At 47.9% G+C, this 24,088-nt stretch overlaps 1 protein-coding gene across 1 annotated transcript; it reads right to left on the bottom strand.

Annotated features, from left to right (window-relative positions):
* Positions 1-8,393: 8,393 nt before the first annotated feature.
* On the bottom strand, positions 8,394-12,143 carry LOC132540865 (spermatogenesis-associated protein 31A7-like). Its single transcript, XM_060199445.1, has 2 exons — positions 12,025-12,143; positions 8,394-11,785 (listed from the first exon to the last, which is right to left on the bottom strand). The coding sequence occupies exon 2, from the start codon at positions 10,948-10,950 to the stop codon at positions 8,734-8,736; it is 2,217 nt and encodes a 738-aa protein (XP_060055428.1). The 5' UTR covers positions 10,951-11,785; positions 12,025-12,143; the 3' UTR covers positions 8,394-8,733.
* Positions 12,144-24,088: the final 11,945 nt, after the last annotated feature.

Here is a 24,088-nt window from a genome sequence, read left to right as displayed (position 1 = left end):
GGAGGGGGGCCGGCGGTGACTCACCGGCTTAAGCACACATGGTAAAGATCCTGGTTCAAGCCCCCAGCTTCCCACCTGCAGAGGGATCGCTTCACAAGTGGTAAAGCAGGTCTGCAGGTGTTTATCTCTCTTTCCCCTTCCTCTCTCAATTTCCCTGTCCAACAACAACAACAACAAAGTGGGAAAAAACGGCCACTAGGAACAGTGGATTCATAGTGCAGGCACCAAGCCCCAGTGATAACCCTGGTGGGAAAAAACAAACAAACAATTGGATGTACATTCAAAGAAGTACTACTCTCACTTAGAAATATATATGGTATGGTTTGTAGAAAAAAAAAAGTTGGACTTGAAGGTGATTTTGCTGAGGGAAATAAGTAAAACTAAATACAAGTGCCAGATGATTTCACTTATAGATGGAGTCCAGATAACTAAAGCAAGTGAACTTGCAAAGAAATAGTCACCCAACTCTCTTGGACTTCATGTGCACTGTGGAGGTTAAAGAGGCAGGGGCAGCAGCACAAGATCTTAGGTCGTGGGCAGAGTGTGTGTGTGTGTGTGTGTGTGTGTGTTTACCAAAGCACTGCTTAGCTCTGGCTTATGGCAATGTGTGGGGGACTGAACCTGGGACTTGAGAGCCTCAGACATGAAAGTCTCTTTGCATAACCATTATGCTATAACCCCACCTTGTTATCTTGTTTTGTAAATAAACATTAAATCATCAAGTAAAAATTGATGTCAGTGGTTGAATTTATTGTCACCTTGTACATTAAGAACACTTTTCACTTGCTACTTTCAACCTGTCTCCACATTTGTCCTGCCAAGGTTTGATTTTGATGGTTCTAGGTGAATCTATTTGCTTTCCTTTTTATGAGGTAAACACAGTCTATAGATGAATGCCTTTCTTCATATCTGGTAAGATTTTAGCCATTATTTCCACATGCAGTTTTCTCACCTTTTCCCCTCCTTTCTTTATGAGTCTCTTCTCTCTTCATATATTGTATTTGTGAGTTTTATCAGTTCTGTTGGGTACTTTAAATACTTCCTTTCTATTTGATGAAATCTTTGTGTTGTTCATGCATTATTTACCTGACCTTGGGGAGCTTTCTAACCTGGAAACATTTCCCAGGCTTTGCTTTTCTGCTGAGAAGCTCCCCTTTCTGTGTCTCCTGTGAACCCACAGTAAGCTGGCCTTCCACGAGGTGGTCTGGAGTGCTCTGGCTTGAGACCTGAGCAGATGCCCCTTACTCTATTGTTTGCCAGTCAAGAGCACCACTTTTGAGATGTTTTCAAGTCAAATGAGTGCCTCTGACAAAGACAGCACAATTGCTGATTTTCAGTGCTCTGCCCACCCAGGCATCAAACTGATCACTTGATAACATTTTCTCATTTTGTCTTGCACTTCTTCCTACTTCGTGAGAGCTGATTATCATTAACAAAAGAGGAAGCTGGGGATGCATGTGCTGAGCTGAGGACGTCTGACTGATATCAGCCTTGTGTGCACAGCAAGCTTCTCCACAGGGAGGTCATACTTCTAATTTCATAACCAGTCTAACTGGCTATGTTCCTCTATTACCAACAGGGGACTATGCAAAGAGACACTGGGAAGGACCCAGTATTGATGCATCTGGTTGAACACACATATTACCATGTGCAAGGATCCAGGTTCAAGCCTCCCTGTCCCAACCTACAAGCTGCAAAGCAGTGCTGCAGGTCTCTGTCTCTGTCTCTCTCTCTCTCCTCCCTCTTCATCTCTCTTTCTTCCTTTATATCTGCATTTACATGCAGCCACAAGAGAAGACCCTCAGAAGGCCTTTGGCTGGAGCCCATGATGCATGGGCCTAGAATCCCCTCTGACTGGACAAGACCCCGTCTGCCTTCACAGTCTTTCCAATGCTGCTTGGTAGGCCAGCTCTGACACTGGAGTGATGGTGCCAGGGCCCAGGGAGGTAGCCTACAGTCATGCTCATGGTTAGGCGTGGCTACCAAGGAGCCAAGGATGGCCTGTAAGACCCAGGGTACAGCCGAATATGCCCAGAGGGGGGCCATGACTGGAGCTCCACTCACAGCCATGCTCGACCTAGGCAGAAGAGCACAAAGAGTCAGTGCAGATCAGGGAAGTCTCTGCCTGGGAAGGTCAGCATCTGCTCACACCCACATACTCATATCTTTGGGGTGTATCTCTAAGGGCCCACATGATGCCATCATCAGCCACTTAACCACTGGCCACAGATCCAAAGGACTCCCACCTTGAGGCCTGGCTCACAAAGTTGCATTTCTTTCCCACGGGGGATGCAGCCCCAGGTGTCCTCCTGCAGGACTGTGACACCAGAGTATTCCCAGTGGACAGTACCTGCCATCATCTCTAGCCAGGCCTGTGGGCCCAGCTCTCTTAGGGCACTGATATCTCAGCTGCTCTGGTATCCAGATTGGATTCTCAAAGGGAATCCTGCAAAACAAAGCCTAGTTCCCTGGGGTCACTGGGTCCTGACAGGTAGGGAGGCAGCAGCCAGCTGAAGCAGCAGCTCAGGTCAGCCTAACCCAGAGCACAACCCCACAGAAGGGCAGGCCACAACAACTCTACAGCCAGAGAGAGAAACTGGTTTGGCTCAGAGAGGAGCCCCCAGCTCCCAGCAGGCAGGCCCCGCACAATCCTACTCAGCCAAGACCAAAAGCCTCCAGAGAGCCTGCAGACCAGGAAAGTCAGACACCTACAGAATATGCTCCAGGGAGAAGGGAGAGGGCCTGGAAAGACCCCATACACAGCCCAGCCTGTCAGCACCCCTCCCCAGAGCCAGGATCCACAAAGCAGTAGCCCACTGGGGCCATGGGGCAGTGCTGAGACATAGAAGCTCATGGCAGTTGTGTGTCACTTCCTGGAGGACCAGGTGGCTGGCCATCCAAGACTCAGTCCTGAAGTTCAGTTTGGCCTGTGCCACCAAGAACTATGCTTTTCAGGAGCATATGAAGGTCCTCAATGGCATCAATGCAGTCACAAAGCCACCATCACCCCCCCCCCAAGGACACAGCTAAGTCCCTCAGAAACAGAGGAACCTGAGACAGGGGCTTTGTGCCCAGGTCAAAAGAAGTCCACAGCCAGACCCTGCCTGTGTCATCACTGGGATTCTGGGTCTCAGAATCCAGTGGACCTTGGTCTCCCAAGATAAGTCTTCTCTGTTCCCTGGGAACATGTTTCTTACGCCTTCTATTTGTTCCATTCATCTTTGTCCATGGAGAATCCTAGTGTGCAGAGAGAGTGGAGCGCTCCCCCCAGGCCCTTTGCATGTGTTCTGTGTCCTCAGGGTAATTTGTGATGTCATTGTCCTCACAATATATGTCCAGTCTCACATGAGAAGTAATGGCATCAGTGTGTTCTCTTCTGGGGGAGGGAACAGCTCATGGCCTGCAGGTTCTGGCCAGCTGTGGGAGCAGGAGGGACAGGGTCATACATTAAGATTGAGGAACAGACTGCCCACCCACCCTCCCTGCACCTTAGGGTGTCACAAACACCCTGACAAAGCAGAGGGAGCAGTCAGACTTCACAGGAGCCAAACCCCTCAGCCCCACCCCAGGACAGCTCAGCTGACCCTCTGCTCTCTCTCTCTCCACCTTGACTCTGGGCATACAGGAAAGTCTGAGGAGGACTTTGCAGAGACAAAGTCCCCTCAGCCTCCAGAGTGAGAGGTGACACCACAGGTCACAGGGCTGGGGGAGCAGGTCCTGAGCCCAGGATGGAGCATGTGCCCCCCACCCTCACTGTCTTTGGGGCACAGATGAGCCCGCTGAGGTGGGAGGGGGCCATGAGTGGTGAGACCATGGATGGGAGACCCTGGACACGTCCCCCTGCTCCAGAGGGGGTGTGACTGTGTGTTGTCCCTCCCTGAGGGTGGGACACTGAACCAATGGAGGAAGAGGCGTTAAGTGACAAGATGGTGGCAACCATGTGCAGTACCTGAGCCTAGATCTTTCCTGCTTTAACTGATGTTGAGGCAGAAGAAGCGAGGGTCCTCTTGGTTCAGTGAGGACCCCAGTTCTGTCTCCTGGTAATCTCTAAGCCCAGATCAGAGAAGCCTCCTGTAGCTGCCTGCAGAGGGCCTGGCTCCCAGACAATGCCTTCCAGCAAGAAGGTTGACAACTGTGTCTGGATCATTTGTCAGCCAGTGGGACTGGGGTGACCCAGGGACCCCAAGTTTGTAGATATTCCTTTGTTCCCATGGGACAGTGAGAATGCAAAGGGAAGGGACTGGGCTGGGTCACAAAGCAAGTCTCACCTGGTTCCGGTTAACTGGCCTAGCACCCACAGGAGTAGCGAGCACCTTGTTCGGGTACAACCGCCCAGCCTGGGCTCTGCTGGGCCCTCCTGGGCACAGTGTAGTCCTCACAGACATGCGAGGGCAGTGGCCGTTGCAGCTGGAGCAAACCACTGTCCCCTCCCTGAGAAGGGGGGTTCGGGCATAAGGGTGGGATGGGACAAATATCCTGTGACCTATGCAACACCGAACTGGTCAGATCCAGAGCCCCGTGCAGAGAGTGACAAGGCGGCTGAGAGCAGCCTGGGCTGACTGGGAACCACCAAGTGGTTGAATCCCGACTGCAAGGAAAAACGAAAGGAGTCACCCTGTAATGGGTGCTCCTGCAGGCGGCACGTGGGGACAGGTGGGACTAACGCCCACAGTTGATCACGAGCTGGAGACTGGAGGTGGGGGTACTTCACAGCCCCGCCCATCGTCACGTGACCTCAAGGGCTAAGCAGCCTCTCAAGTCACGTGATCACTTACACCTCTCAGATGCTTCACAGACCTGGTGACTCACTCCAGAGCAGACATCTGCTCTGTGACTGCCCCATTCCACGTGTTCCTGGACCTCTAAAGGGTCTGAGCATTTGAGAGAGTTGCATGTGGAAACTTCATGTCTGCAAAGGACTCAGGGACCCCCCCCCCCCCAACCTGGGTGTGCAGTCTGATCTGAGTCCCTTCTAGCAGTTCCCAGTGCTAGGAGAGTCTGGCTTTTGAACCTAGGAGGGAGACATCTTGTGTTCTCCCTCTGTCTAGACCCTGATGGAATAGGGACCTTTATTTTGCATTCAAGGTCTTCTGCCTGACTGCATTGCTTTGGGAAACATTTTTCTTTTTGTTTATAATCTTACTATCTTTATTTATTTATTGGATAGAGACAGCCAGAAATTGAGAGGGAAGAGATAGGGATATATAGAGAGAGACACCTGCAGCCCTGCTTCGCCACTCATGAAGCATTCTCCCTGCAGGTGGGGACCAGGGGCTCGAACCTGGGTCCCTGGGCACTGTAACATGTGCACTCAACCAGGTACGCCACCACCTGGCCCTGGGGGAATATGTTTTTCTTTCAATTTCAGTTAGAGACCCGGAAGAAAGAGACATCACATGCCACATTTCCTGAGCTTCCCCTCGAGTTCTGCATTGTACTTCCCTGTGGAGCAAGGGAATGGAAGCCTGATTTTCCTGCATGGCGGAGGGTGTGCTCTGCCTGGTGAAGAGTTATGCGCACTGCCAAATGGAAAACTTCGGCTCTGTGCCCTGGTGTTGGACGTATTTCAGGTCCTATGTGTTTAACTCTCTCTGGAGGGATGTCTCCTCAGCCCTAGCTCTGCTTCATACTTTGGTGATATTAGTCCTTAGTACTGAATTGTAAATGTTGGTTGTATTCCACATGCATCTCTCACATTGTGGCTGTGTTAGCCTATACTGCTCTGATCACAGACTTTTCACATGCTTGATGGTGATTTGTGGTCCATTTCTCTCAATTTTCAGGTTTTCTTTTTCTTTTGCCTGTGCTATTTTTTAGGCTTGTGTTTTGGTGTCACACCTAACCTGGTGGGCTAGATACCTGGCTGTACAAGATACCTGGATTAGCTAGTGCTAACAGATTGTCATGTACATGAGCCCGGGATCGAGCTCAGCTCCCAGCATACTGTGAGAAGACTGAGTATTGTGATTTTCTTTTTCCCCCCTTCTCTGTTTCTGTCTGTTTATTTGAAAACCTTCGCCTAGATCACTGAATTCCCAGTGTTATACATAGAGCAGATACTCTTGCCTAGTGAAAGCTTTTTAACTCAGTTTTTTTTCTTTTTTTTCTTTTTTTTTGCCTCCAGGGTTATTGCTGGGACTCGGTGTCTGCACATGAATTCACTGCTCCTGGAGGCTATCTTTTTCACTTTTGTTGCCCTTATTTTATTGTTGTGGCTATTGTTGTTGTTGGGTAGGACAGAGAGAAATGGAGAGAGAAGGGAAAACAGAGGGGGAGAGAAAGACAGACACCTGCAGGCCACTAGTGAAACAACCCCCCTGCAGGTGGGGAGCTGGGGGCTGGAACCAGGATCCTTACGCCAGTCCTTGCACGTCACACCATGTGCACTTAACTTGCTACAACACTGCCCAACCCCCAATTCAGATATTTTTTATAGCAGCCAGGGTTAGTTATCTCTGGGGCTCGATGCAGGTGAACAAATCTAGTACTCCATACTGCCTTTGTATTCTTTAATGTCTTTTTAAAATTTTTTTCTTTTTTTATTATTTTATTTATTCTCTTTCGTTGCCCTTGTTGGTTTTTTATTGTTGTAGTTATTATTGTTGTTGTTGGATAGGACAGAGAGAAATGGAGAGAGGAGGGCAAGACAGAGAGGGGGGAGAGAAAGAAAGACATCTGTAGACCTGCTTCACCACCTGTGAAGCGACTTCCCTGCAGGTGGGGAGCCGGGAGCTCGAACCGGAATCCTTATTCTTTGCGCCACCTGTGCTTAACCTGCTGCGCTACCGCCCGACTCCCTGTCTTTTTTTCTATTTTATTTAATAGGACAGAGAGAAATTGAGACGGGTGAGAGGAGAGAGACTAGAGAGACAAAGATATCTGCAGGCCTCTTCACTGCTTGTGAAGTGTCCCTCCTGTAGGTTGGGAGTGGGGACTTGACCCCAGGTTCTTACTCATGTGTTTTCAATCCTGTGACCCACCTCTGTGCATGTGAGGCAAATGTCCCCAATACTATTTTGAAAACAGGCTATTTTGTCTCCATTAAAAAATGTCCTCAGTCTTGCAAGTTGTGGTATATATACACAATGGAATACTACTCAACTGTAAAAAATGGTGACTTCACTGTTTTCAGCCGATCTTGGATGGACCTTGAAAAAATCATGTTGAGTGAAATAAGTCAGAAACAGAAGGATGAATATGGGATGATCTCACTCTCAGGCAGAAGTTGAAAAACAAGATCAGAAAAGAAAACACAAGTAGAACCTGAAATGGAATTGGCATATTGCACCCAAGTAAAAGACTCTGGGGTGGGTGGGTGGGGAGAATACAGGTCCATGAAGGATGATAAATGATATAGTGGGGGTTGTATTGTTAAGTGGGAAACTGGGGAATGTTATGCATGTACAAACTATTGTATTTACTGTTGAATGTAAAACATTAATTCCCCAATAAAGAAATAATTTTTAAAAATGTCCTCAGTCTTAACTAGGGGGTGTCACAGTGGATAAAGTGTTGGACTTGCAGGTGTGAGATCAAGGTTTGATTCCCTGCATAGCATGGGCCGCAGTGGTGCTCTCTGGATCCCTTTCTCACATTCCCTTTCATTCTTTTTAGATTTTATTAATTTATGAGAAAGATAGGAGAAAGAGCCAGACATCACTCTGGCACATGTGCTGCTGGAGATCGAACTTGGGACTTCATGCTTGAGAGTCCAAAGCTTATCACTGTACCACCACCCGGACCAGTTCCCTTTCATTCTTTAACTAAATAAAGGAAACTATTAAAAACATACATCTCACCTCTCATCAGCACCTACTGTTTGTAAAAGTGGAGGATTACTTGTGGGATACTCAGACCCCTAAAGGAGGCTGGGAGGGGTCTTCAGAGTTTGAGTGGAGATCTCTGTCAGTCCCCTGAGGGTGGCCAATCTCTATGATCTCATTCAAAGGTCTCTGTGTGAGTTTGTGTGTCAGAGATCTCTGTGTGGGTCTCTACCCTGGGAGTGGGTATATGGACAGATCTGTCTACAAGGAGGAAACTGAGGCCTGTGCTCCCATCTCATCTCTCTGGGCTCCTTGTCCCTCATGTGAGACCCTCACAGGCCTGAAGGACAGGCTGTCGCCACTGTCAGACCCACGCCGATCCATGGGAGAGTGACTCTGCCCAGATCTGGCCCAGTGACCCTACATGTGGCACAAAGAGGATCAGCCCCAGCTGCACTGTGACAGTTTTGTGTGAGGCTTGGTGACTCCCTAGGTGCAGGGAGGGAAGCAGGAGGGTGGGTGCCCACACTGCCCTCAGCTTCCACCTGTGACTCTGTTCCCCTGGCGCAATCAGAACCCACAGCCCCTGAGCTGCCCTCTTCCCCAGAAGAGAACAGACTGTGGCCAACATTTTGTGTGAACACACATATATTCTGGGAGGCGGTGGTGTGGGCAGGGTGTGGGAGGAGGCAGCTCGCCCTAAGGGGAGAGCAGCCCATCTGTCTGCACGCAGGGGATGACTCTCGTGCAAAAGTGGTCACAAAAGGGGAGGTGGGAGAAGAGAGCTCCAAAAGAACAGAATAGGAATATTTTTGAGGGTGACAGGTGCCTGGCCAACTGAGGTGGGGGGGAGGGGACAGCAAAAGGGATGTCCTGAGACCCACGTATCCTGTGACTACTGTGGGCACATCTGGGGACTCCCCGGTCCTGGGCACAAAGCCCGGTCTCAGGTCCCCATGGTGCTGAGAGATCAGCTGTGGCCGTGGAGGGTGGCTTGGTGTCTTGAGTGGCTGCCACTGGGGATCTTGCTTTGCTTGTCATTGCAGAACAGCTTGTGGGAGCAGAATGGCCCCTGCTGAGGCCCCCGCCGTTCTTGGTGGCACCATGGGAGTGTAAGTTTGGGAGAGTGGCGGTGGAGGGCCACCTGCTGCTCCAGATAGTGGCCCACAGCAGATGTGAGTGCCTCTGCCTGGGCACAGCCCTCTGGCCCCAAGGGGCTGTGGCTCTGTGAGTGGTGGTTCTGGGGAGCGGTGGGAACAGGCTGGGCTGTGTAGGGGGACTCCTCAGGCTCTCTGCCTTGCTCAGGTGCCATGTGCTCGAGCTGCCTGGTCTTCCTAGGCGGGAGGCTCTCTGGGGGCTCGTGGTCCTGGCTGAGCAGGAGGGCACAGGACCTGCCTGCTGGGAGCTGGCGGCTCCTCTCTGAGGCAGGCCAGCTCCTCTTTCTGGCAGTTGAGATTTGATGTCTTGCCCTGCTCTTGGGCTGTGCTCTGCGCAGGGGCTGCCCGAACTCCTGCTGCCTCTGTCTGCAGCCTGCCCTGCCTGTGGGTTCCAGGTGGCCTTCCCAGCCAGGGACCTCCCTGACCTGGACTGCGTCATTGTCCTCTTCATCCCAGGCAGATTGTGGCCCTGAGTGGAGCTCCAGTCCTGCTCCCCTCTGGGCAGACTGTGCTGGGTACAGTTTCTGCTTGCTGGGAGCCATGCCTGGTGTAGAACTTGGCTGCAGGCCATCTTCCAGGGCCTCAGGCCCCTTTGCCCTATGCCAGAACCGCCCCACGAAGCATGGGGCGGTCTCTGCAGGTGGCCGGGTCCCCTGTCCAGTCAGAGGTACCACTGAGGAACCCTGGCGCAGCACCCACGGGGACTCTTTCGTGAAGGTGTCCTGTGGGTCCCCTTGCCCAGCTGATGAGGCTGGGAAGGCACTGTCCTTGTTGGGGGCTTGAGGTGACATGCGTGTGTTCACCCTTCCTCCTAGCTGGTCTGGAGGAGCTTCTGCCAAGCACCTGGTTGAGGAGGCTTTTGAGTGGGATCTCGATGCCAGGCAAGGAGTGCCGGGGTGCACAGGCCCTTCCCTTGGTGGAAGGGCCAGGAGCTGAGGCCCAGGAGCCCTGAAGCACCTGAGGGGCTTGAGGAGTTTGAGGGGCAAGTGCCACCTGTGCCTCACCCACAGCCTGGTGACATGCTTCTCCAGCACCTGGCACGTATGCGTGGTGAGCACAGAGCACTGCAGGGGTGTGAGCGTGCAGGGCTCCAGGCCCTTGGAGGAGAGGATGCTTCTGGCCTGCTGGCCTGCAACCGACTGTGCACGAAGGGCCACGGCCATGCTGGTGGTAGAGCTGGATCCTGGAACATTCCCTGGGAGCTGCCCCTCCTCTGTGGGCTCCACCTTCCTGCCCTCAAGGGCCCACAGACTCTGTCCTGGAAGCTGCTTCTGGTGGCCCCTTGCCCAGGGCCTCTTGAGCCTCCCTGAGGTCCTCTTCCAGGTTGCTTGTGGCACCTGCAGCCGGAGGCTGGCTGCCCTGCTCTGGAGGCCTTTCACCACCTGCCCCACACTCTGCCCCACACCCTGGCCCAGGGCCTTCTCAAAGGAGTGCAGGGGTGGGGCCCTGGTCCCCATCTTCTGTGCTTCCTGGCCACTCTGGCCCTGGGATACAGAAGGCTGGGAGGGAACCCTCCTGGTCCGGGCCTCCCTGGAGCCTGGGAGCTGAGGCCGATGGCCCCTCAGGTCTATGGAGAACAGCAACCTGTGGGGCATGTCTGCCGGCAGGGCAGAGGGCTCTGTCTTGTGGCACGGGGCCCCAGAGCCCCCCAGAGTCTTCAGAGGTGGAGGCGGTGGGGAGGCTGGAAGGGCTCTGGGAGTTGGTGGGGCCCTTGTCTGGGGCTGCAGCAGAGTGTGTGTTGGCAGCAAGATGTTGTTCATGGCTGGAGCCCAGAGCTGGGGCTGGGTTGCAGGACTGGGCTCAGGCTGATGCTCTGCCAGGGCCGAGGCTGCTCCCCTGGGCACCGGCTCCTGCTTGGGCAGTGTCCCAGAGAGCTGGTTGAAATGCAGCTCCTGGGGGGGCTGCTCGTGGGGGGAGCCTGACAGCAGCCTGACAGCAGCCACCAGGGACTCACTGTGCAGCTTGGGGTGTCCCCAGAAGAGCTGCCGGCACTGCTGTGTGGGGGGGGACCTTGCAATCTCCGGGGACATAGGCTGGATCTGGCCCGGTGGCTCCTCTGAGTTGCCTTTCCTGTCCCAGCAGCACTGGTCCCCCCCGGCGTCCTGCTGGTCACCTGGGCACTTTGGTATGGCCAGAGTCTGCCAGCGCCCAGGGCTGTCCACCCACACTCTCAGCTCTGCCTTCCTGCTGAGCAGCAGATCCAGCACCTTCTGAACTTCTGTGCTTAGCCAGGGCCGGCCCCCAGCATGGGCCTGCTGGGGTGCGGGGTTTCTCCAGAAGGGGAGGCCTGGGGGTGGTTGGGACAGGGGCCTTTGCTGGGCCTCGGCCTGGGCAAGGGTCAGGGTTTGGGCTGTCACCCGCCACAAGGATGGGGCGGACACAGGCTGTTGGGACCGGCCCTGGCCTGAGAGGATTCTGCTGGCAGCAGCTGGCAGCAAGGTGTGTGGAGGGGACCCCTTAGGGCTGGGATCCTTCTGGGGAGACCCGAGGTCCGAGACAGAGCGAGTCCAGCTGGAGGCTGAGGACTGGGGTGCAGAGATCTCTGTGAGGTTGTCAGGAGAGGTGTCTGTGTCAGGGGGCACCAGAGGGTCCAGAGGCAAAGGTGCAGGGCCTGGATCAGGGCCATTCAGGGAGGGTAGTGAGCAGACAGACACTGAGAAAGAGGCTGGGTGGGGCAGAAGAGGCAAGGCCAGAGGGACTGGGTGCTTGCTGAGAGGAGTGGTGTTGGCTGCTGGTATCGCTGTAGGAGAGACACAGGCTTCCCTGGACCCAAGGTACCTGCCAGGCTCAGCTCTGTGCCCTGGAGGTGGGTCCTGCTCTGGGAGCTGCTGGTGGCTGCTCTCCTGCAGCTGCTTCCCCAGGAGGCTGTGGGAGGAGGTGAAGCTGAGAGCAGCCTCAGAGCAGGAGGCTGCTGGCTGTCAGGGGGTCCTGGGCTGTCACCTGCATGGCCCCTGCTGACCTCACAGTGCTCTGGGCAGCCCCTGCCTCCTCCACCATGTCCCAGCCCTCCCCACCCCATTCAGCCCAGGCTGCCATCAGCCTTGGGGCCTGGGACCCAAGTCTGGAGTCTGGAGTCTGGAGACCGGGACACAGGGACACTTTACCTTTGCAGACATGCATCCAGGTCCCTGAGGTCATTCAGCACTTGCAGGCAGGCTCTACCAGCTGCAAAGCAGGACAGGGAAATCCTGGAGGCTGGGGCAGGGTCTCTCTGGAGCCTAAGTGCCTGGGTCTCCAGGACCCATCTTGAGGGGACCCCAGCGTGAACCCCTCAGCCATGCCCAAGGTCACAGCGTCTCTGACAGTGGTGTCAGAATTTAAAACTCCTTTCACGTCTCTTCCCCTGAGACTCAGAGGCCTCAAGTGGGGAGAAAGGGCAGGCCCACCTCCCAGAGCAACTCAGGGAGGGAAAGGCCTATCCTTGTGGTCTAGGCTCCCTGCCCCGATCTGTGCACTGTGGGCCCTGGAGGCACAACCCTGCTGGCTGGCAGCCCCTGCTCTTGACCCTCCCTTGAGTCTGAGCAGGGATTGGGGAAATGTTGGCTCTGCCTCCCTGCAGCCTCCTGGGGCTCTGTCCTGAGGGAGGGCTTGTTCCTGAGATCCTCAAGTCAGGCAGCTCAACTCAGGAGCAGAAAGTGGGGAGATTCTGGCACAGACTGACTGGCTGAAGCTCACCTTTCAAAAGTACCCTCCTCCTCTGGTTCCTCCTCCTTGGCCTGGGCTCCTTCTGAAGCTGAAGGGCAGAACACACAGGGTGGGTCTACACCAGCTGCCCAGTGCATGTCACCCACCCATCGTGCCATTGGCACTTTCTCTCCTGTGACTCAGTTCAAGGTAGATCAGGTCTATTCTGTGTTCTTCTAGGAAAGTGGTGGGTAATCTTTGCTGCCAGGGCCATTTGAATAGTTATAGTGTCACTGTGGGCCATAGCAGTAATTATCCTGGGGCCAGGCAGTGGCACACCTGGTGAAGCACTCACATTACAGTGAGCAAGGACCCAGGCTCAAGTCCCTGGTCCCCATCTGCAGGGAGAAAGCTTTGCAAGTGGTGAAGCAGCACTGCAGGTGCCTCTCTGTCTTTCTCCCTCTCTATCTCCTCAGCCTCTCTCAATTTCTTTCTGTCTCTATCCAATAACAAATAAATAATTAATAAAAAAGTAGTTATCCTAATAGCTCAAAGTTGCTATGAATAGAGCCCCTAGTTTAACTGAATTTTGAACTCTGCCATGATGCTTTTGGTGGGCCTGAACAAATTATTATTTCAGGGGTGGAAGTTGCCTCTCTTGTTCTGTAATAACACATAGATGGATCTTGCTTACTCTGACATTTGTCAAGAATCTTTATGTCCTCGGGACACACTCCTTTGAGGTAGAGGTATGTGGAACCGTTACCTCAGTTAACATATATAATCTTGTAAGTCAATAAAAATCGGTAATAAAAACTTTTTAAACACAATTCAAAAAGAATCTTCTATGTCCTCAGTCTGGTGGTCCTGCTAACACCTACTTGAGTAGGACATGCTTCCCAGGGCCAGGTCTCCATGTGGGCTTCTCAGAGCCTCAAGACCAAGGTGTCCCCGTCAGTACCCACAGAGGAAAGGGTCAGTACCCACAGAAGAAAGGCTGCTCAGACACCTGCCACAGGAAGGTCCCTGGGACCCAGTGCTGGTGGTCTTGACTCCCACAGAGATCTCTACTCTCAGTTGTCCAGTCCTAATCATTGTCAGCCATTTGGGACTCTGCCCTTGACTTTCTATGCTAGGACACCCAATGGGAGAGCTTCTAGAAACACACATTCTAGAGTCCACTCTCACTCTGAAGCCTAATCTGAGGTCTCTTCAGAAGGATGGGAGTCTGCATCTTCCTGAGGAGAAACCTTCTATTGCATAGTATTGCCTCCCAGGCTTCAGTCTACTTGGTTCTAGAAAATGTAAATAGTGGTGGAAAAGAAGAGCCAATCTTGTGCTGATGGCTTTGGGGCAAAGGTTTCTTACCTTCCAGAGTTGGGCCATGGCACAGAGGGTTAAGCGCATGTGGCGCCAAGTGCAAGGACCGGCGTAATGATCCCGGTTTGAGCCCCCAGCTCCCCACCTGTAGGGGAGTCGCTTCACAAGCGGTGAAGCAGGTCTGCAGGTGTCTGTATTTCTCCCTCTCTCTGTCTCCCCCTCCTCTCTCCATTTCTCTCTGTCCTATCCAACAATGATGACATCAACAATAACAACAATATAATTACAACACAAAAAAGGGCAACAAAAGGGAAACTAAATAAATAATAATAAAGATATCTTACCTTCTTGAAGCTTGTAGGTTTAGTGGGTGGTGGTGGGGATGTGTTGCTTTGAAAAAAGCTAGTGAAGAAGTGGAAGAGCCCCACTCCACACAGCAGGGAGAAGATGTTGCCAATGACCCAGGAGATGGGCCATAGGCTCAACCAAGTCTTAATCACTCTTGTCAGAGGAGAGAGGAAATTCTCCATCATCTGACAGCTACAACTGCCCTTGGGCAACTGAGCTGTGGGCTTAAAACTGGGCATTAAACCCCCAGGCCCCATCACAGAGCTCTGACCTTGTCACAAGGGCCCGCAGGTAATGAAGGTCACAGTGGGGGGGAGGCTGAACCTGGTCCCCTCCCTGCACAGCCCCCATCCCTCTGTCCTTTCCTATCTCCTCAGCCTTTTAGGAGATTCTGGTCAGCTCTCTAGTAACTTCATCTGGAATTCAGTTCCTCTGTGATCTCTAATTGTGCTCTCAGAATTTGAAACCAGATTTGAGTCTTGAGTAATCAATCATCCATGAGAGACTTCAAATTAAATACACACTCAGGTACTTTCCCAGCACTATACTTCTTCCCCATTTCACTGGCATCCATTACTGTGAAGTCCACTTAGCTACATTAAATGGATTTACTGTGAACAAGTTGATATGGATTTTTCATGGAGAGCTAGTTTTTCTCTTGCAGAAGCCTGAAAGCCCTGTGAGAAGAGGTTTTAGAGTCTAAGCTTGTCTTAAAATTTTACTGTGAACTAGTCTACTATCCTCTCTGAGGTTATCTGCCTCTTTGTATATTAGTGTAGTAGTATTTACTTCAAAGAAGTGTTCTAATCCTTCTTTAGATTCCCCCTCCTGGGTGCCCGGTGGTAGCACCAATGGTTAAGCACACATGGCGCAAAGAGCAAGGACCAGCATAAAAATCCCAGTTCGAGGCCCCGGCTTCCCACCTGCAGGGGGTCGCTTTACAGATGGTGAAACAGGTCTGCAGGTGTCTTTCTTTCTCCTGCCCTCTCTGTCTTCCCCTCCTCTCTCTATTTTTCTCTGTCCTATCCAAAAACATGACAGCGATAACAACAACAGTAATAATAACAAGAACGATAAACAACAAGGGCAACTAAAGGGAAAAATTAAAGGTTTCCCCCTCCCATACCCACACATATATACCTGAAACAGAAGTTGTTTTTTTTTTTTAAAGGTTTTTAGACCTGTGTTGTGTGGAATGAGCACTTATGCATCCCAAAATTGATAACCACTCACCCACATCTTTTGAAGGTGAAACAAGTATCTGGTTTTACACTCAAGATAATTTTGTGCTGCTCAAAAAGTTGATTAGAGCTGAGAGATTGTGTAGTGACAGCACACTAGACTGGCATACCCAAGGCCCCAGAGGTCCCACATTCAGTTCCAGCATCTTCATATGCCAGAGATGAGCAGTGCTCTCTTTTCTTTCTGTTTCTTCTCTCTTTCTCTCTCTCATATTAAGATAATTAAATATTTGTTTATAAAGTTTACTAGACAGCAAATAGAAGGTCTGGATGGGGTGGGGAGAATACAGGTCCATGAAGGATGACAGATGACCTAGTGGGGAGTTGTATTGTTATATGGGAAACTGGGGAATGTTATGCATGTACAAACTATTGTATTTACTGTTGAATGTAAAACATTAATTCCCCAATAAAGAAATTTAAAAAAAGAATGTCTGGATAATGTCACGAATATGGTAATAGAAAAGATTCTTTATTTTGGGAAGTCAGGCGGTAGCGCAGTGGGTTAAGCGCATGTGGCGCAAAGTGCAAGGACGAGTGTAAGGATGCCGGTTTGAGCCCCTGGCAACCCACCTGGAGGAGAGTCGCTTCACAAGCAGTGAAGCAGGTCTGCAGATGTCTGTCTTTCTCTCCCCATCTCTGTCTTCCCTTCCTCTCTCCATTTCTCTCTATCCTATCCAACAACGACTATATCAATAACAACAATAATAACTACAACAATAAAACAAAGGCAACAAAAGGGAATAAATAAATAAATATTTTTTAAAAAGGTGAGGGGAAAGTCACCTCCCAACTCCTTTAATTTTTTTTTTATTTTGCTCCCAAGAGGAGCAACTATCAATTAACCAGAAAGACACAACACTAAGAAAGTCCCCAGAGCTTGGGGTTGAAACTGAGTCACCGTTTTATACCTAGGAGACCAGAAAGACACAGAAGAGAGCCATGTGCCATTGTCTGTAAGGTAGCTGGACTGGTGCTCTAGACTGTACTCCCTATCCCCACCCTCACCCCTGCCAGACTGAACTGACCTTGACAGAACAGAATATTGTGCTGTAAAACCTAAAATCAGCACAAGAATAAAGACTCTGAAAGAATAGCTAGAAAAATGTACAAGGGGTGGCCAGGTGGTGGTGCACTGGTTAAGCACTCACATTACAGAGTACAAGAACCTGTGTTCATGCCCCTGATCCCCATCTGCAGAGGAGAAGCTTCCCAAGTGGTGAAGCAGGGCTGCAGGTGTCTCTCAGCCTCTCTGCCTCTCTAGCTCCCCTCCTCTCCCAATATGTCTCTATCTAATAATAAGTAAATAGAAATATTCTGGGTAGGTGTGGATAACATAATTGTTATGCAAAGAGACTGTCATTCTTGAGGCTCCAGATTCCCAGGTTCAATCCCCTGCAACACCATAAGCCAGAGCTGAGCAGTGTTCTGGTTAAAAAGAAGAAGAAGAAACAAAGAAAGGGGGGAGTCGGGTGGTAGCGCAGTAGGTTAAGCACATGTGGCACGAGTGAAAGTACCTGAACCGGCTGAAGGATCCCGGTTCAAGCCCCTGACTCCCCACCTGCAGGGGAGTCACTTCACAGGCAGTGAAGCAGGTCTGCAGGTGTCTATCTTTCTCTCTCCCTCTCTGTCTTCCCCTCCTCTCTCCATTTCTCTCTATCCTATCTAACAATGATGACGACATCATCATCAACAACAATAATAACTGCAACAACAATAAAAAACAACAATGGCAACCAAAGGGAAAATAAATATTAAAAATATTTAAAATATCAGAGGAATTCAACTTCCAGAGGCGGAGCTATGAGCAGCAGATCGCTTTCTCTCCTCTCCTCTCCTCTCCTCTCCTCTCCTCTCCTCTCCTCTCCTCTCCCGGATCAACTAGGAATACCAAAGGAGACCACCTGGACCGAAACAAGACAGGACTAGAATGACCACAGGAACCCAGTAAATCACCGGTGAGTACAAACACGTGTGGCTGGTGACAGAGAGGAGAAAGGAGCCTAGGAGAGATTAAGTGACTGCTAACAGTTCAGCAGTTTATCAGTTGAGACACCACCTCCAGTCTGCTCCACCAACAAGGGGACAGCTGAAGGGAGGAAAGGACTCCCCAGAGACTCACCAAGTGCAACTCTGAGTCTCCATTGTTACTACCCTCAGAATCTGGAGCAGCAACAGGGAGGGACACCAGGGGACAGAGATCTAACCAGGAAACTCAGGAGAAGACCTATACCTCGGTGGAACAGCTGAGGGACTGTGAAAGTCTCTTTGCATAACCACTGGATTATCTCTGCCACACCCTGCTTTATCTCTTGGTCAGGAGTCAGTGATTAAACTGAAGCCTATTGATAGTTTAAAATCCCTCAGGCTCCCATAGCCTACAGGGAAGAAAAAAAAAAGGGGGCTTTTAAACCACTGAGCTCCAACTCAGAGATTTAAATACTATTGAAACAACTGTTAACTTTCGCCACTGTGAACCCTTTAATTAACTTACTTAGACACAAGTCAATCCAGGCAATAGTGATCAATAATTTGAAAAGTACTGATAAAGGGAACTCATAACATAATATATAAAATGGTTAAAACAACAAGAAGAAATATTGGAGAATCGAACCAGGACAAGAGCCCAGCTAAAAGTCCTCCAGAGGGTGAAGCACAAAAAAACGAGTTCAACATCCAAACATTAGCTAAGGAAATAATAACAGGAGTGAGTAAAGAATCTGAAAAAATTATAATCAGAAATACATGAACAACAAATGAGAATATGGAAGAAAATACTAATTACCTCATGGTTATTTGAGATCTGAAAGCTGAAATAGCTGAGCTAAGAAGGCAACTAGCTGAACAAGCTAAAACAGTATCAGAGCAGGGCAACAAAATAGATGAACTCCAGAAAACAGTAGAGGGCAGAGAGAATAGAATCTATGAGGCTGAAGACAGAATTAGCAAGATTGAGGATGAATTAGAAACAACTAAAAAAGAAGTAAAAGATCTCAAAAACAGATTAATAGATGCTGAAAACAACAACAGAGTCCTATGGGATGACTTCAAAAGAAATACAATATACGAATTATTGGCATACCAGAGGAAGAAAGAGAAGGAGAGGAAGAAAGCATTTTCCAGGCCATAATAGCTGAAAATTTCTCTAGTCTAGACAACATCAAAGACATAAAGATTCAAGAAGCCCAGAGGGTCCCAAACAGAATGAACCCAGACCTAAAGACACCAAGACATGTCATACTTAGAATGGAAAGGAATAAGGATAAAGAAAGGATCCTCAAGGCTGCAAGAGAAAAACAAAGAGTCACCTACAAAGGAAAACCCATAAGATTAGCAGCAGACTTCTCCACACAAACACTACAGGCCAGAAGAGAATGGCAAGATATCTATTGAGTGCTCAATGAGAAAGGCTTTCAGCCAAGAATACTATATCCTGCTAGACTGTCATTCAGACTAGATGGAGGCATCAAAACCTTCTCAGACAAGCAACAGTTGAAGGAATCAACTATCACCAAGCCTGCCCTGAAAGAAGTTCTGAAAGGTCTCCTATAAACAATCAGACCACCACAAATAGGACATATATCAAAACACTCTAAAACTCTACAAGAATGGCAATAAAATATCTTCAATCTTTGATATCAATAAATGTCATTGGCCTGAATTCACCTATTAAAAGGCACAGAGTAGGAAGATGGATCAGAAAATACAACCCAACAATATGCTGTCTACAGAAACCCACCTAACTCAACAAGACAAACACAGACTTAAAGTGAAAGGATGGAAAACTATAATACAAACAAGCCAATGGCCCACAAAAAAGGGCAGGAACAGCTATTCTCATATCTGACATGATAGATTTTAAAATAGATAAGATTAAAAAAGATAGGAATGGACACTACTTAATGCTCAGAGGATCAGTCAATCAACAGGACTTAACAATTATTAACATCTATGCACCCAATGAGAAACCATCTAAATATATCAAACTTCTACTGAAAGAGCTACAGCAATATATTAATAGTAACACAATCATAGTAGGGGACTTCAACACCCCACTCTCTCAACTTGACAGATCATCCAGGCAGAAAATCAATGAAGACATAAGGGAGCTAAATGAAGAGATAGATAAACTAGAACTATTGGACATTTTCAGAGTCATTCATCCCAAGAAACTGGAATACACATTTTACTCAAATCCACATGGGTCATTCTCAAGGACAGACCATATGTTAGGCCACAAAGACAGCATCAGCCAATTCAAGAGTATTGAAATCATCCCAAGCATCTTCTCAGACCACAGTGGAATTAAACTAACACTTAACAATCAACAAAAGATTAGTAACAGTCCCAAAATGTGGAAGCTCAACAGTACACTTCTTAACAACTTCTGGGTCAAAGAGGAAATCAAGGAAGAAATCAAAATGTTTCGAGAGTTCAATGAAAATGAAGACACAAGCTATCAAAATATTTGGGACACAGCTAAAGCAGTCCTAAGAGGGAAGTTCATAGCTTTACAAGCACACATTAGGAAACAAGAAAAAGCACAAATAAACAGCCTGATTGCACATCTTAAAGACCTAGAAGAAGAACAACAAAGGAATCCTAAAGCAACGAGAAGGTCAGAAATCACTAGAGTTAGGGCAGAAATAAATAACATAGAGAATAGGAAAACCATACAAAAGATCAACGAAAGTAAATGTTGGTTCTTCGAAAGAGTAAACAAAATCGACAAACCTTTAGCCAGACTCACAAAACAAAAAAGGGAGAAGACCCAAATAAATCAGATACTAAATGAAAGAGGAGATATTACAACAGACACTGCAGAAATTCAACATATCATGCGAGGCTTCTATGAACAACTATATGCCACCAAGCTATAAAACCTGGAAGAAATGGACGATTTCCTAGATACCTACCAACTTCCAAAACTAAGTCAAGAGGAAGTAGATAACATGAACAGGCCCATTACAGCAAATGAAATTGAAACAGTTATCAAAAATCTCCCCAAAAATAAAAGTCCTGGACCAGATGGTTTTACAAATGAATTCTACAAAACCTTCAAGGAAGAACTAATACCTCTACTTTTAAAAATCTTCCAGAAGGGGGTCGGGTGGTGGCGCAGTGGGTTAAGCGCATGTGGCGCAAAGCGCAGGGACTGGCGTAAGGATCCCGGTTCGAGCCCCCGGCTCCCCACCTGCAGGGGAGTCGCTTCACAGGCGGTGAAGCAGGTCTGCAGGTGTCTATCTTTCTCTCCCCTTCTCTATCTTCCCCTCCTCTCTCCATTTCTCTCTGTCCTATCCAACAACGAATTGCGTCAACAAGGGCAATAATAATAACCACAACGAAGCTACAACAAGGGCAACAAAAGGGGGGAAAAAATGGCCTCCAGGAGCGGTGGATTCATGGTGCAGGCACCGAGCCCAGCAATAACCCTGGAGGAGGGAAAAAAAAAAATCTCCCAGAAGATTGAAGACACTGGAATACTCCCTGCCAGCTTCTATGAAGCCAACATCACCCTGATACCAAAAGCAGACAGGGACACAACCAAACAAGAAAACAGACCAATATCTCTGATGAACATAGATACTAAAATATTGAACAAAATTCTAGCCAACCAGATACAGCAATTAAAAAGATTGTTCATCATCACCAAGTGGGGTTTATCCCAGGCATGCAAGGTTGGTTTAATATACGTAAATCAATCAATGTGATCCACCACATCAACAAAAGCAAGACCAAAAACCACATGGTCATATCAGTAGATGCAGAGAAAGCCTTTGACAAAATACAACATCCCTTTATGATCAAAACACTAAAAATATGGGAATAGATGGAAAATTCCTGAAGATAGTGGAGTCTATATATAGCAAACCTACAGCCAACATCATACTCAATGGTGAAAAACTGGAAGCATTTCCACTCAGATCAGGTACTAGACAGGGCTGCCCACTATCACCATTACTATTCAACATAGTGTTGGAAGTTCTTGCCATAGCAATCAGGCAGGAGCAAGGAATTAAAGGGATACAGATTGGAAGAGAAGAAGTCAAACTCTCCTTATTTGCAAATGACATGATAGTATACATAGAAAAACCTAAGGAATCCAGCAAGAAGCTTTTGGAAATCATCAGGCAATACAGTAAGGTGTCAGGCTATAAAATTAACATTCAAAAGTCAGTGGCATTCCTCTATGCAAACACTGAGTTAGAAGAAATTGAAATCCAGAATTCCATTCCTTTTACTATAGCAACAAAAACAATAAAATATCTAGGAGTAAATCTAACCAAGGAAGTGAAAGACTTGTATACTGAAAATTATGAGTCACTACTCAAAGAAATTGAAAAAGACACAAAGAAGTGGAAAGATATTCCATGTTCATGGGTTGGAAGAATTAACATCATCAAAATGAATATATTACCCAGAGCCATCTACAAATTTAATGCTATCCCCATCAAGATGCCAAGCACATTTTTTAGGAGAATAGAAAAAATACTACAAATGTTTATCTGGAACCAGAAAAGACCTAGAAAACAATCTTGAGAAAAAAGAACAGAACCGGAGGCATCACACTCCCAGATCTCAAACTATATTATAGGGCCGCTGTCATCAAAACCGCTTGGTACTGGAACATGAATAGACACACTGACCAGTGGAATAGAATTGAGAGCCCAGAAATGAGGTCCCACACCTATGGACATCTAATCTTTGACAAAGGGGCCCAGACTATTAAATGGGGAAAGCAGAGTCTTCAACAAATGGTGTTGGAAACAATGGGTTGAAACATGCAGAAGAATGAAACTGAATCACTGCATTTCACCAAATACAAAAGTAAATTCCAAGTGGATCAAGGACTTGGATGTTAGACCACAAACTATCAAATACTTAGAGGAAAATATTGGCAGAACTCTTTTCCACATAAAGTTTAAAGACATTTCAATGAAACGAATCCAATTACAAAGAAGACTAAGGCAAGTATAAACCTATGGGACTACATCGAATTAAAAAGCTTCTTCACAGCAAAAGAAACCACTGCCCAAACCAAGAGACCCCTCACAGAATGGGAGAAGATCTTTACATGCCATAATCAGATAAGAGTTTAATAACCAACATATATAAAGAGCTTGCCAGACTCAACAACAAGACAACAAATAACTCCATCCAAAAATGGGGGGAGGATTTGGACAGAATATTCACCACAGAAGAGATCCAAAAGGCCGAGAAACACATGAAAAAATGCTCCAAGTCTCTGATTGTCAGAGAAATGCAAATAAAGACAACAATAAGATATCACTTCACTCCTGTGAGAATGTCATACATCAGAAAAGGTAACAGCAGCAAATGCTGGAGAGGGTATGGGGTCAAAGGAACCCTCCTATACTGCTGGTGGGAATGCAAATTGGTCCAACCTCTGTGGAGAACAGTCTGGAGAACTCTCAGAAGGCTAGAAATGGACCTACCCTATGATCCTGCAATTCCTCTCCTGGGGATATATCCTAAGGAACCCAATACATCCATCCAAAAAGATCTGTGTACACATATGTTTTTGGCAGCACAATTTGTAATAGCCAAAACCTGGAAGCAACGCAGGTGTCCAACAACAGATGAGTGGCTGAGCAAGCTGTGATATATATACACAATGGAATACTACTCAGCTGTAAAAAATGGTGACTTCACCGTTTTCAGCCGATCTTGGATGGACCTTGAAAAAATCATGTTGTGTGAAATAAGTCAGAAACGGAAGGATGAATATGGGATGATCTCACTCTCAGGCAGAAGTTGAAAAACAAGATCAGAAAAGAAAACACAAGTAGAACCTGAAATGGAATTGGCATATTGCACCAAAGTAAAAGACTCTGGGGTAGGTGGGTGGGGAGAATACAGGTCCATGAAGGATGATAAATGACATAGTGGGGGTTGTATTGTTAAGTGGGAAACTGGGGAATGTTATGCATGTACAAACTATTGTAAAACATTAATTCCCCAATAAATAAATAAATTTAAAAAAAAAAGAAAATGAAAACACAAACTAGCAAAATATTTGGGACACAACTAAGGCAGTACTGAGAGGGAAATTCATAGCTATACAAGCACACATTAGGAAACAAGAAAAAGCACAAATAAACAGCCTGATTGCACATCTTAAAGACCTAGAAGAAGAACAACAAAGGAATCCTAAAGCAACGAGAAGGTCAGAAATCACTAGAGTTAGGGCAGAAATAAATAACATTGAGAATAGGAAAACCATACAAAAGATCAACGAAAGTAAATGTTGGTTCTTCGAAAGAGTAAACAAAATCGACAAACCTTTAGCCAGACTCACAAAACAAAAAAGGGAGAAGACCCAAATAAATCGGATACTAAATGAAAGAGGAGATATCACAACAGACACCGCAGAAATTCAACATATCATACGAGGCTTCTATGAACAACTATATGCCACCGAGCTAGAGAACCTGGAAGAAATGGACGATTTCCTAGATACCTACCAACTTCCAAAACTAAGTCAAGAGGAAGTAGATAACATGAATAGGCCCATCACAGATAATGAAATTGAAACAGTAATAAAAAATCTCCCCAAAAATAAAAGTCCTGGACCAGATGGTTTTACAAATGAATTCTACAAAACCTTCAAAGA

Source organism: Erinaceus europaeus, chromosome 10 (assembly GCF_950295315.1).
Source record: "Erinaceus europaeus chromosome 10, mEriEur2.1, whole genome shotgun sequence".
In the NCBI taxonomy this organism is placed as follows: domain Eukaryota; kingdom Metazoa; phylum Chordata; class Mammalia; order Eulipotyphla; family Erinaceidae; genus Erinaceus; species Erinaceus europaeus.
The sequence above is the reverse complement of the archived record's forward strand: the minus strand, read 5'-3'. Positions and strand labels throughout refer to the sequence as shown.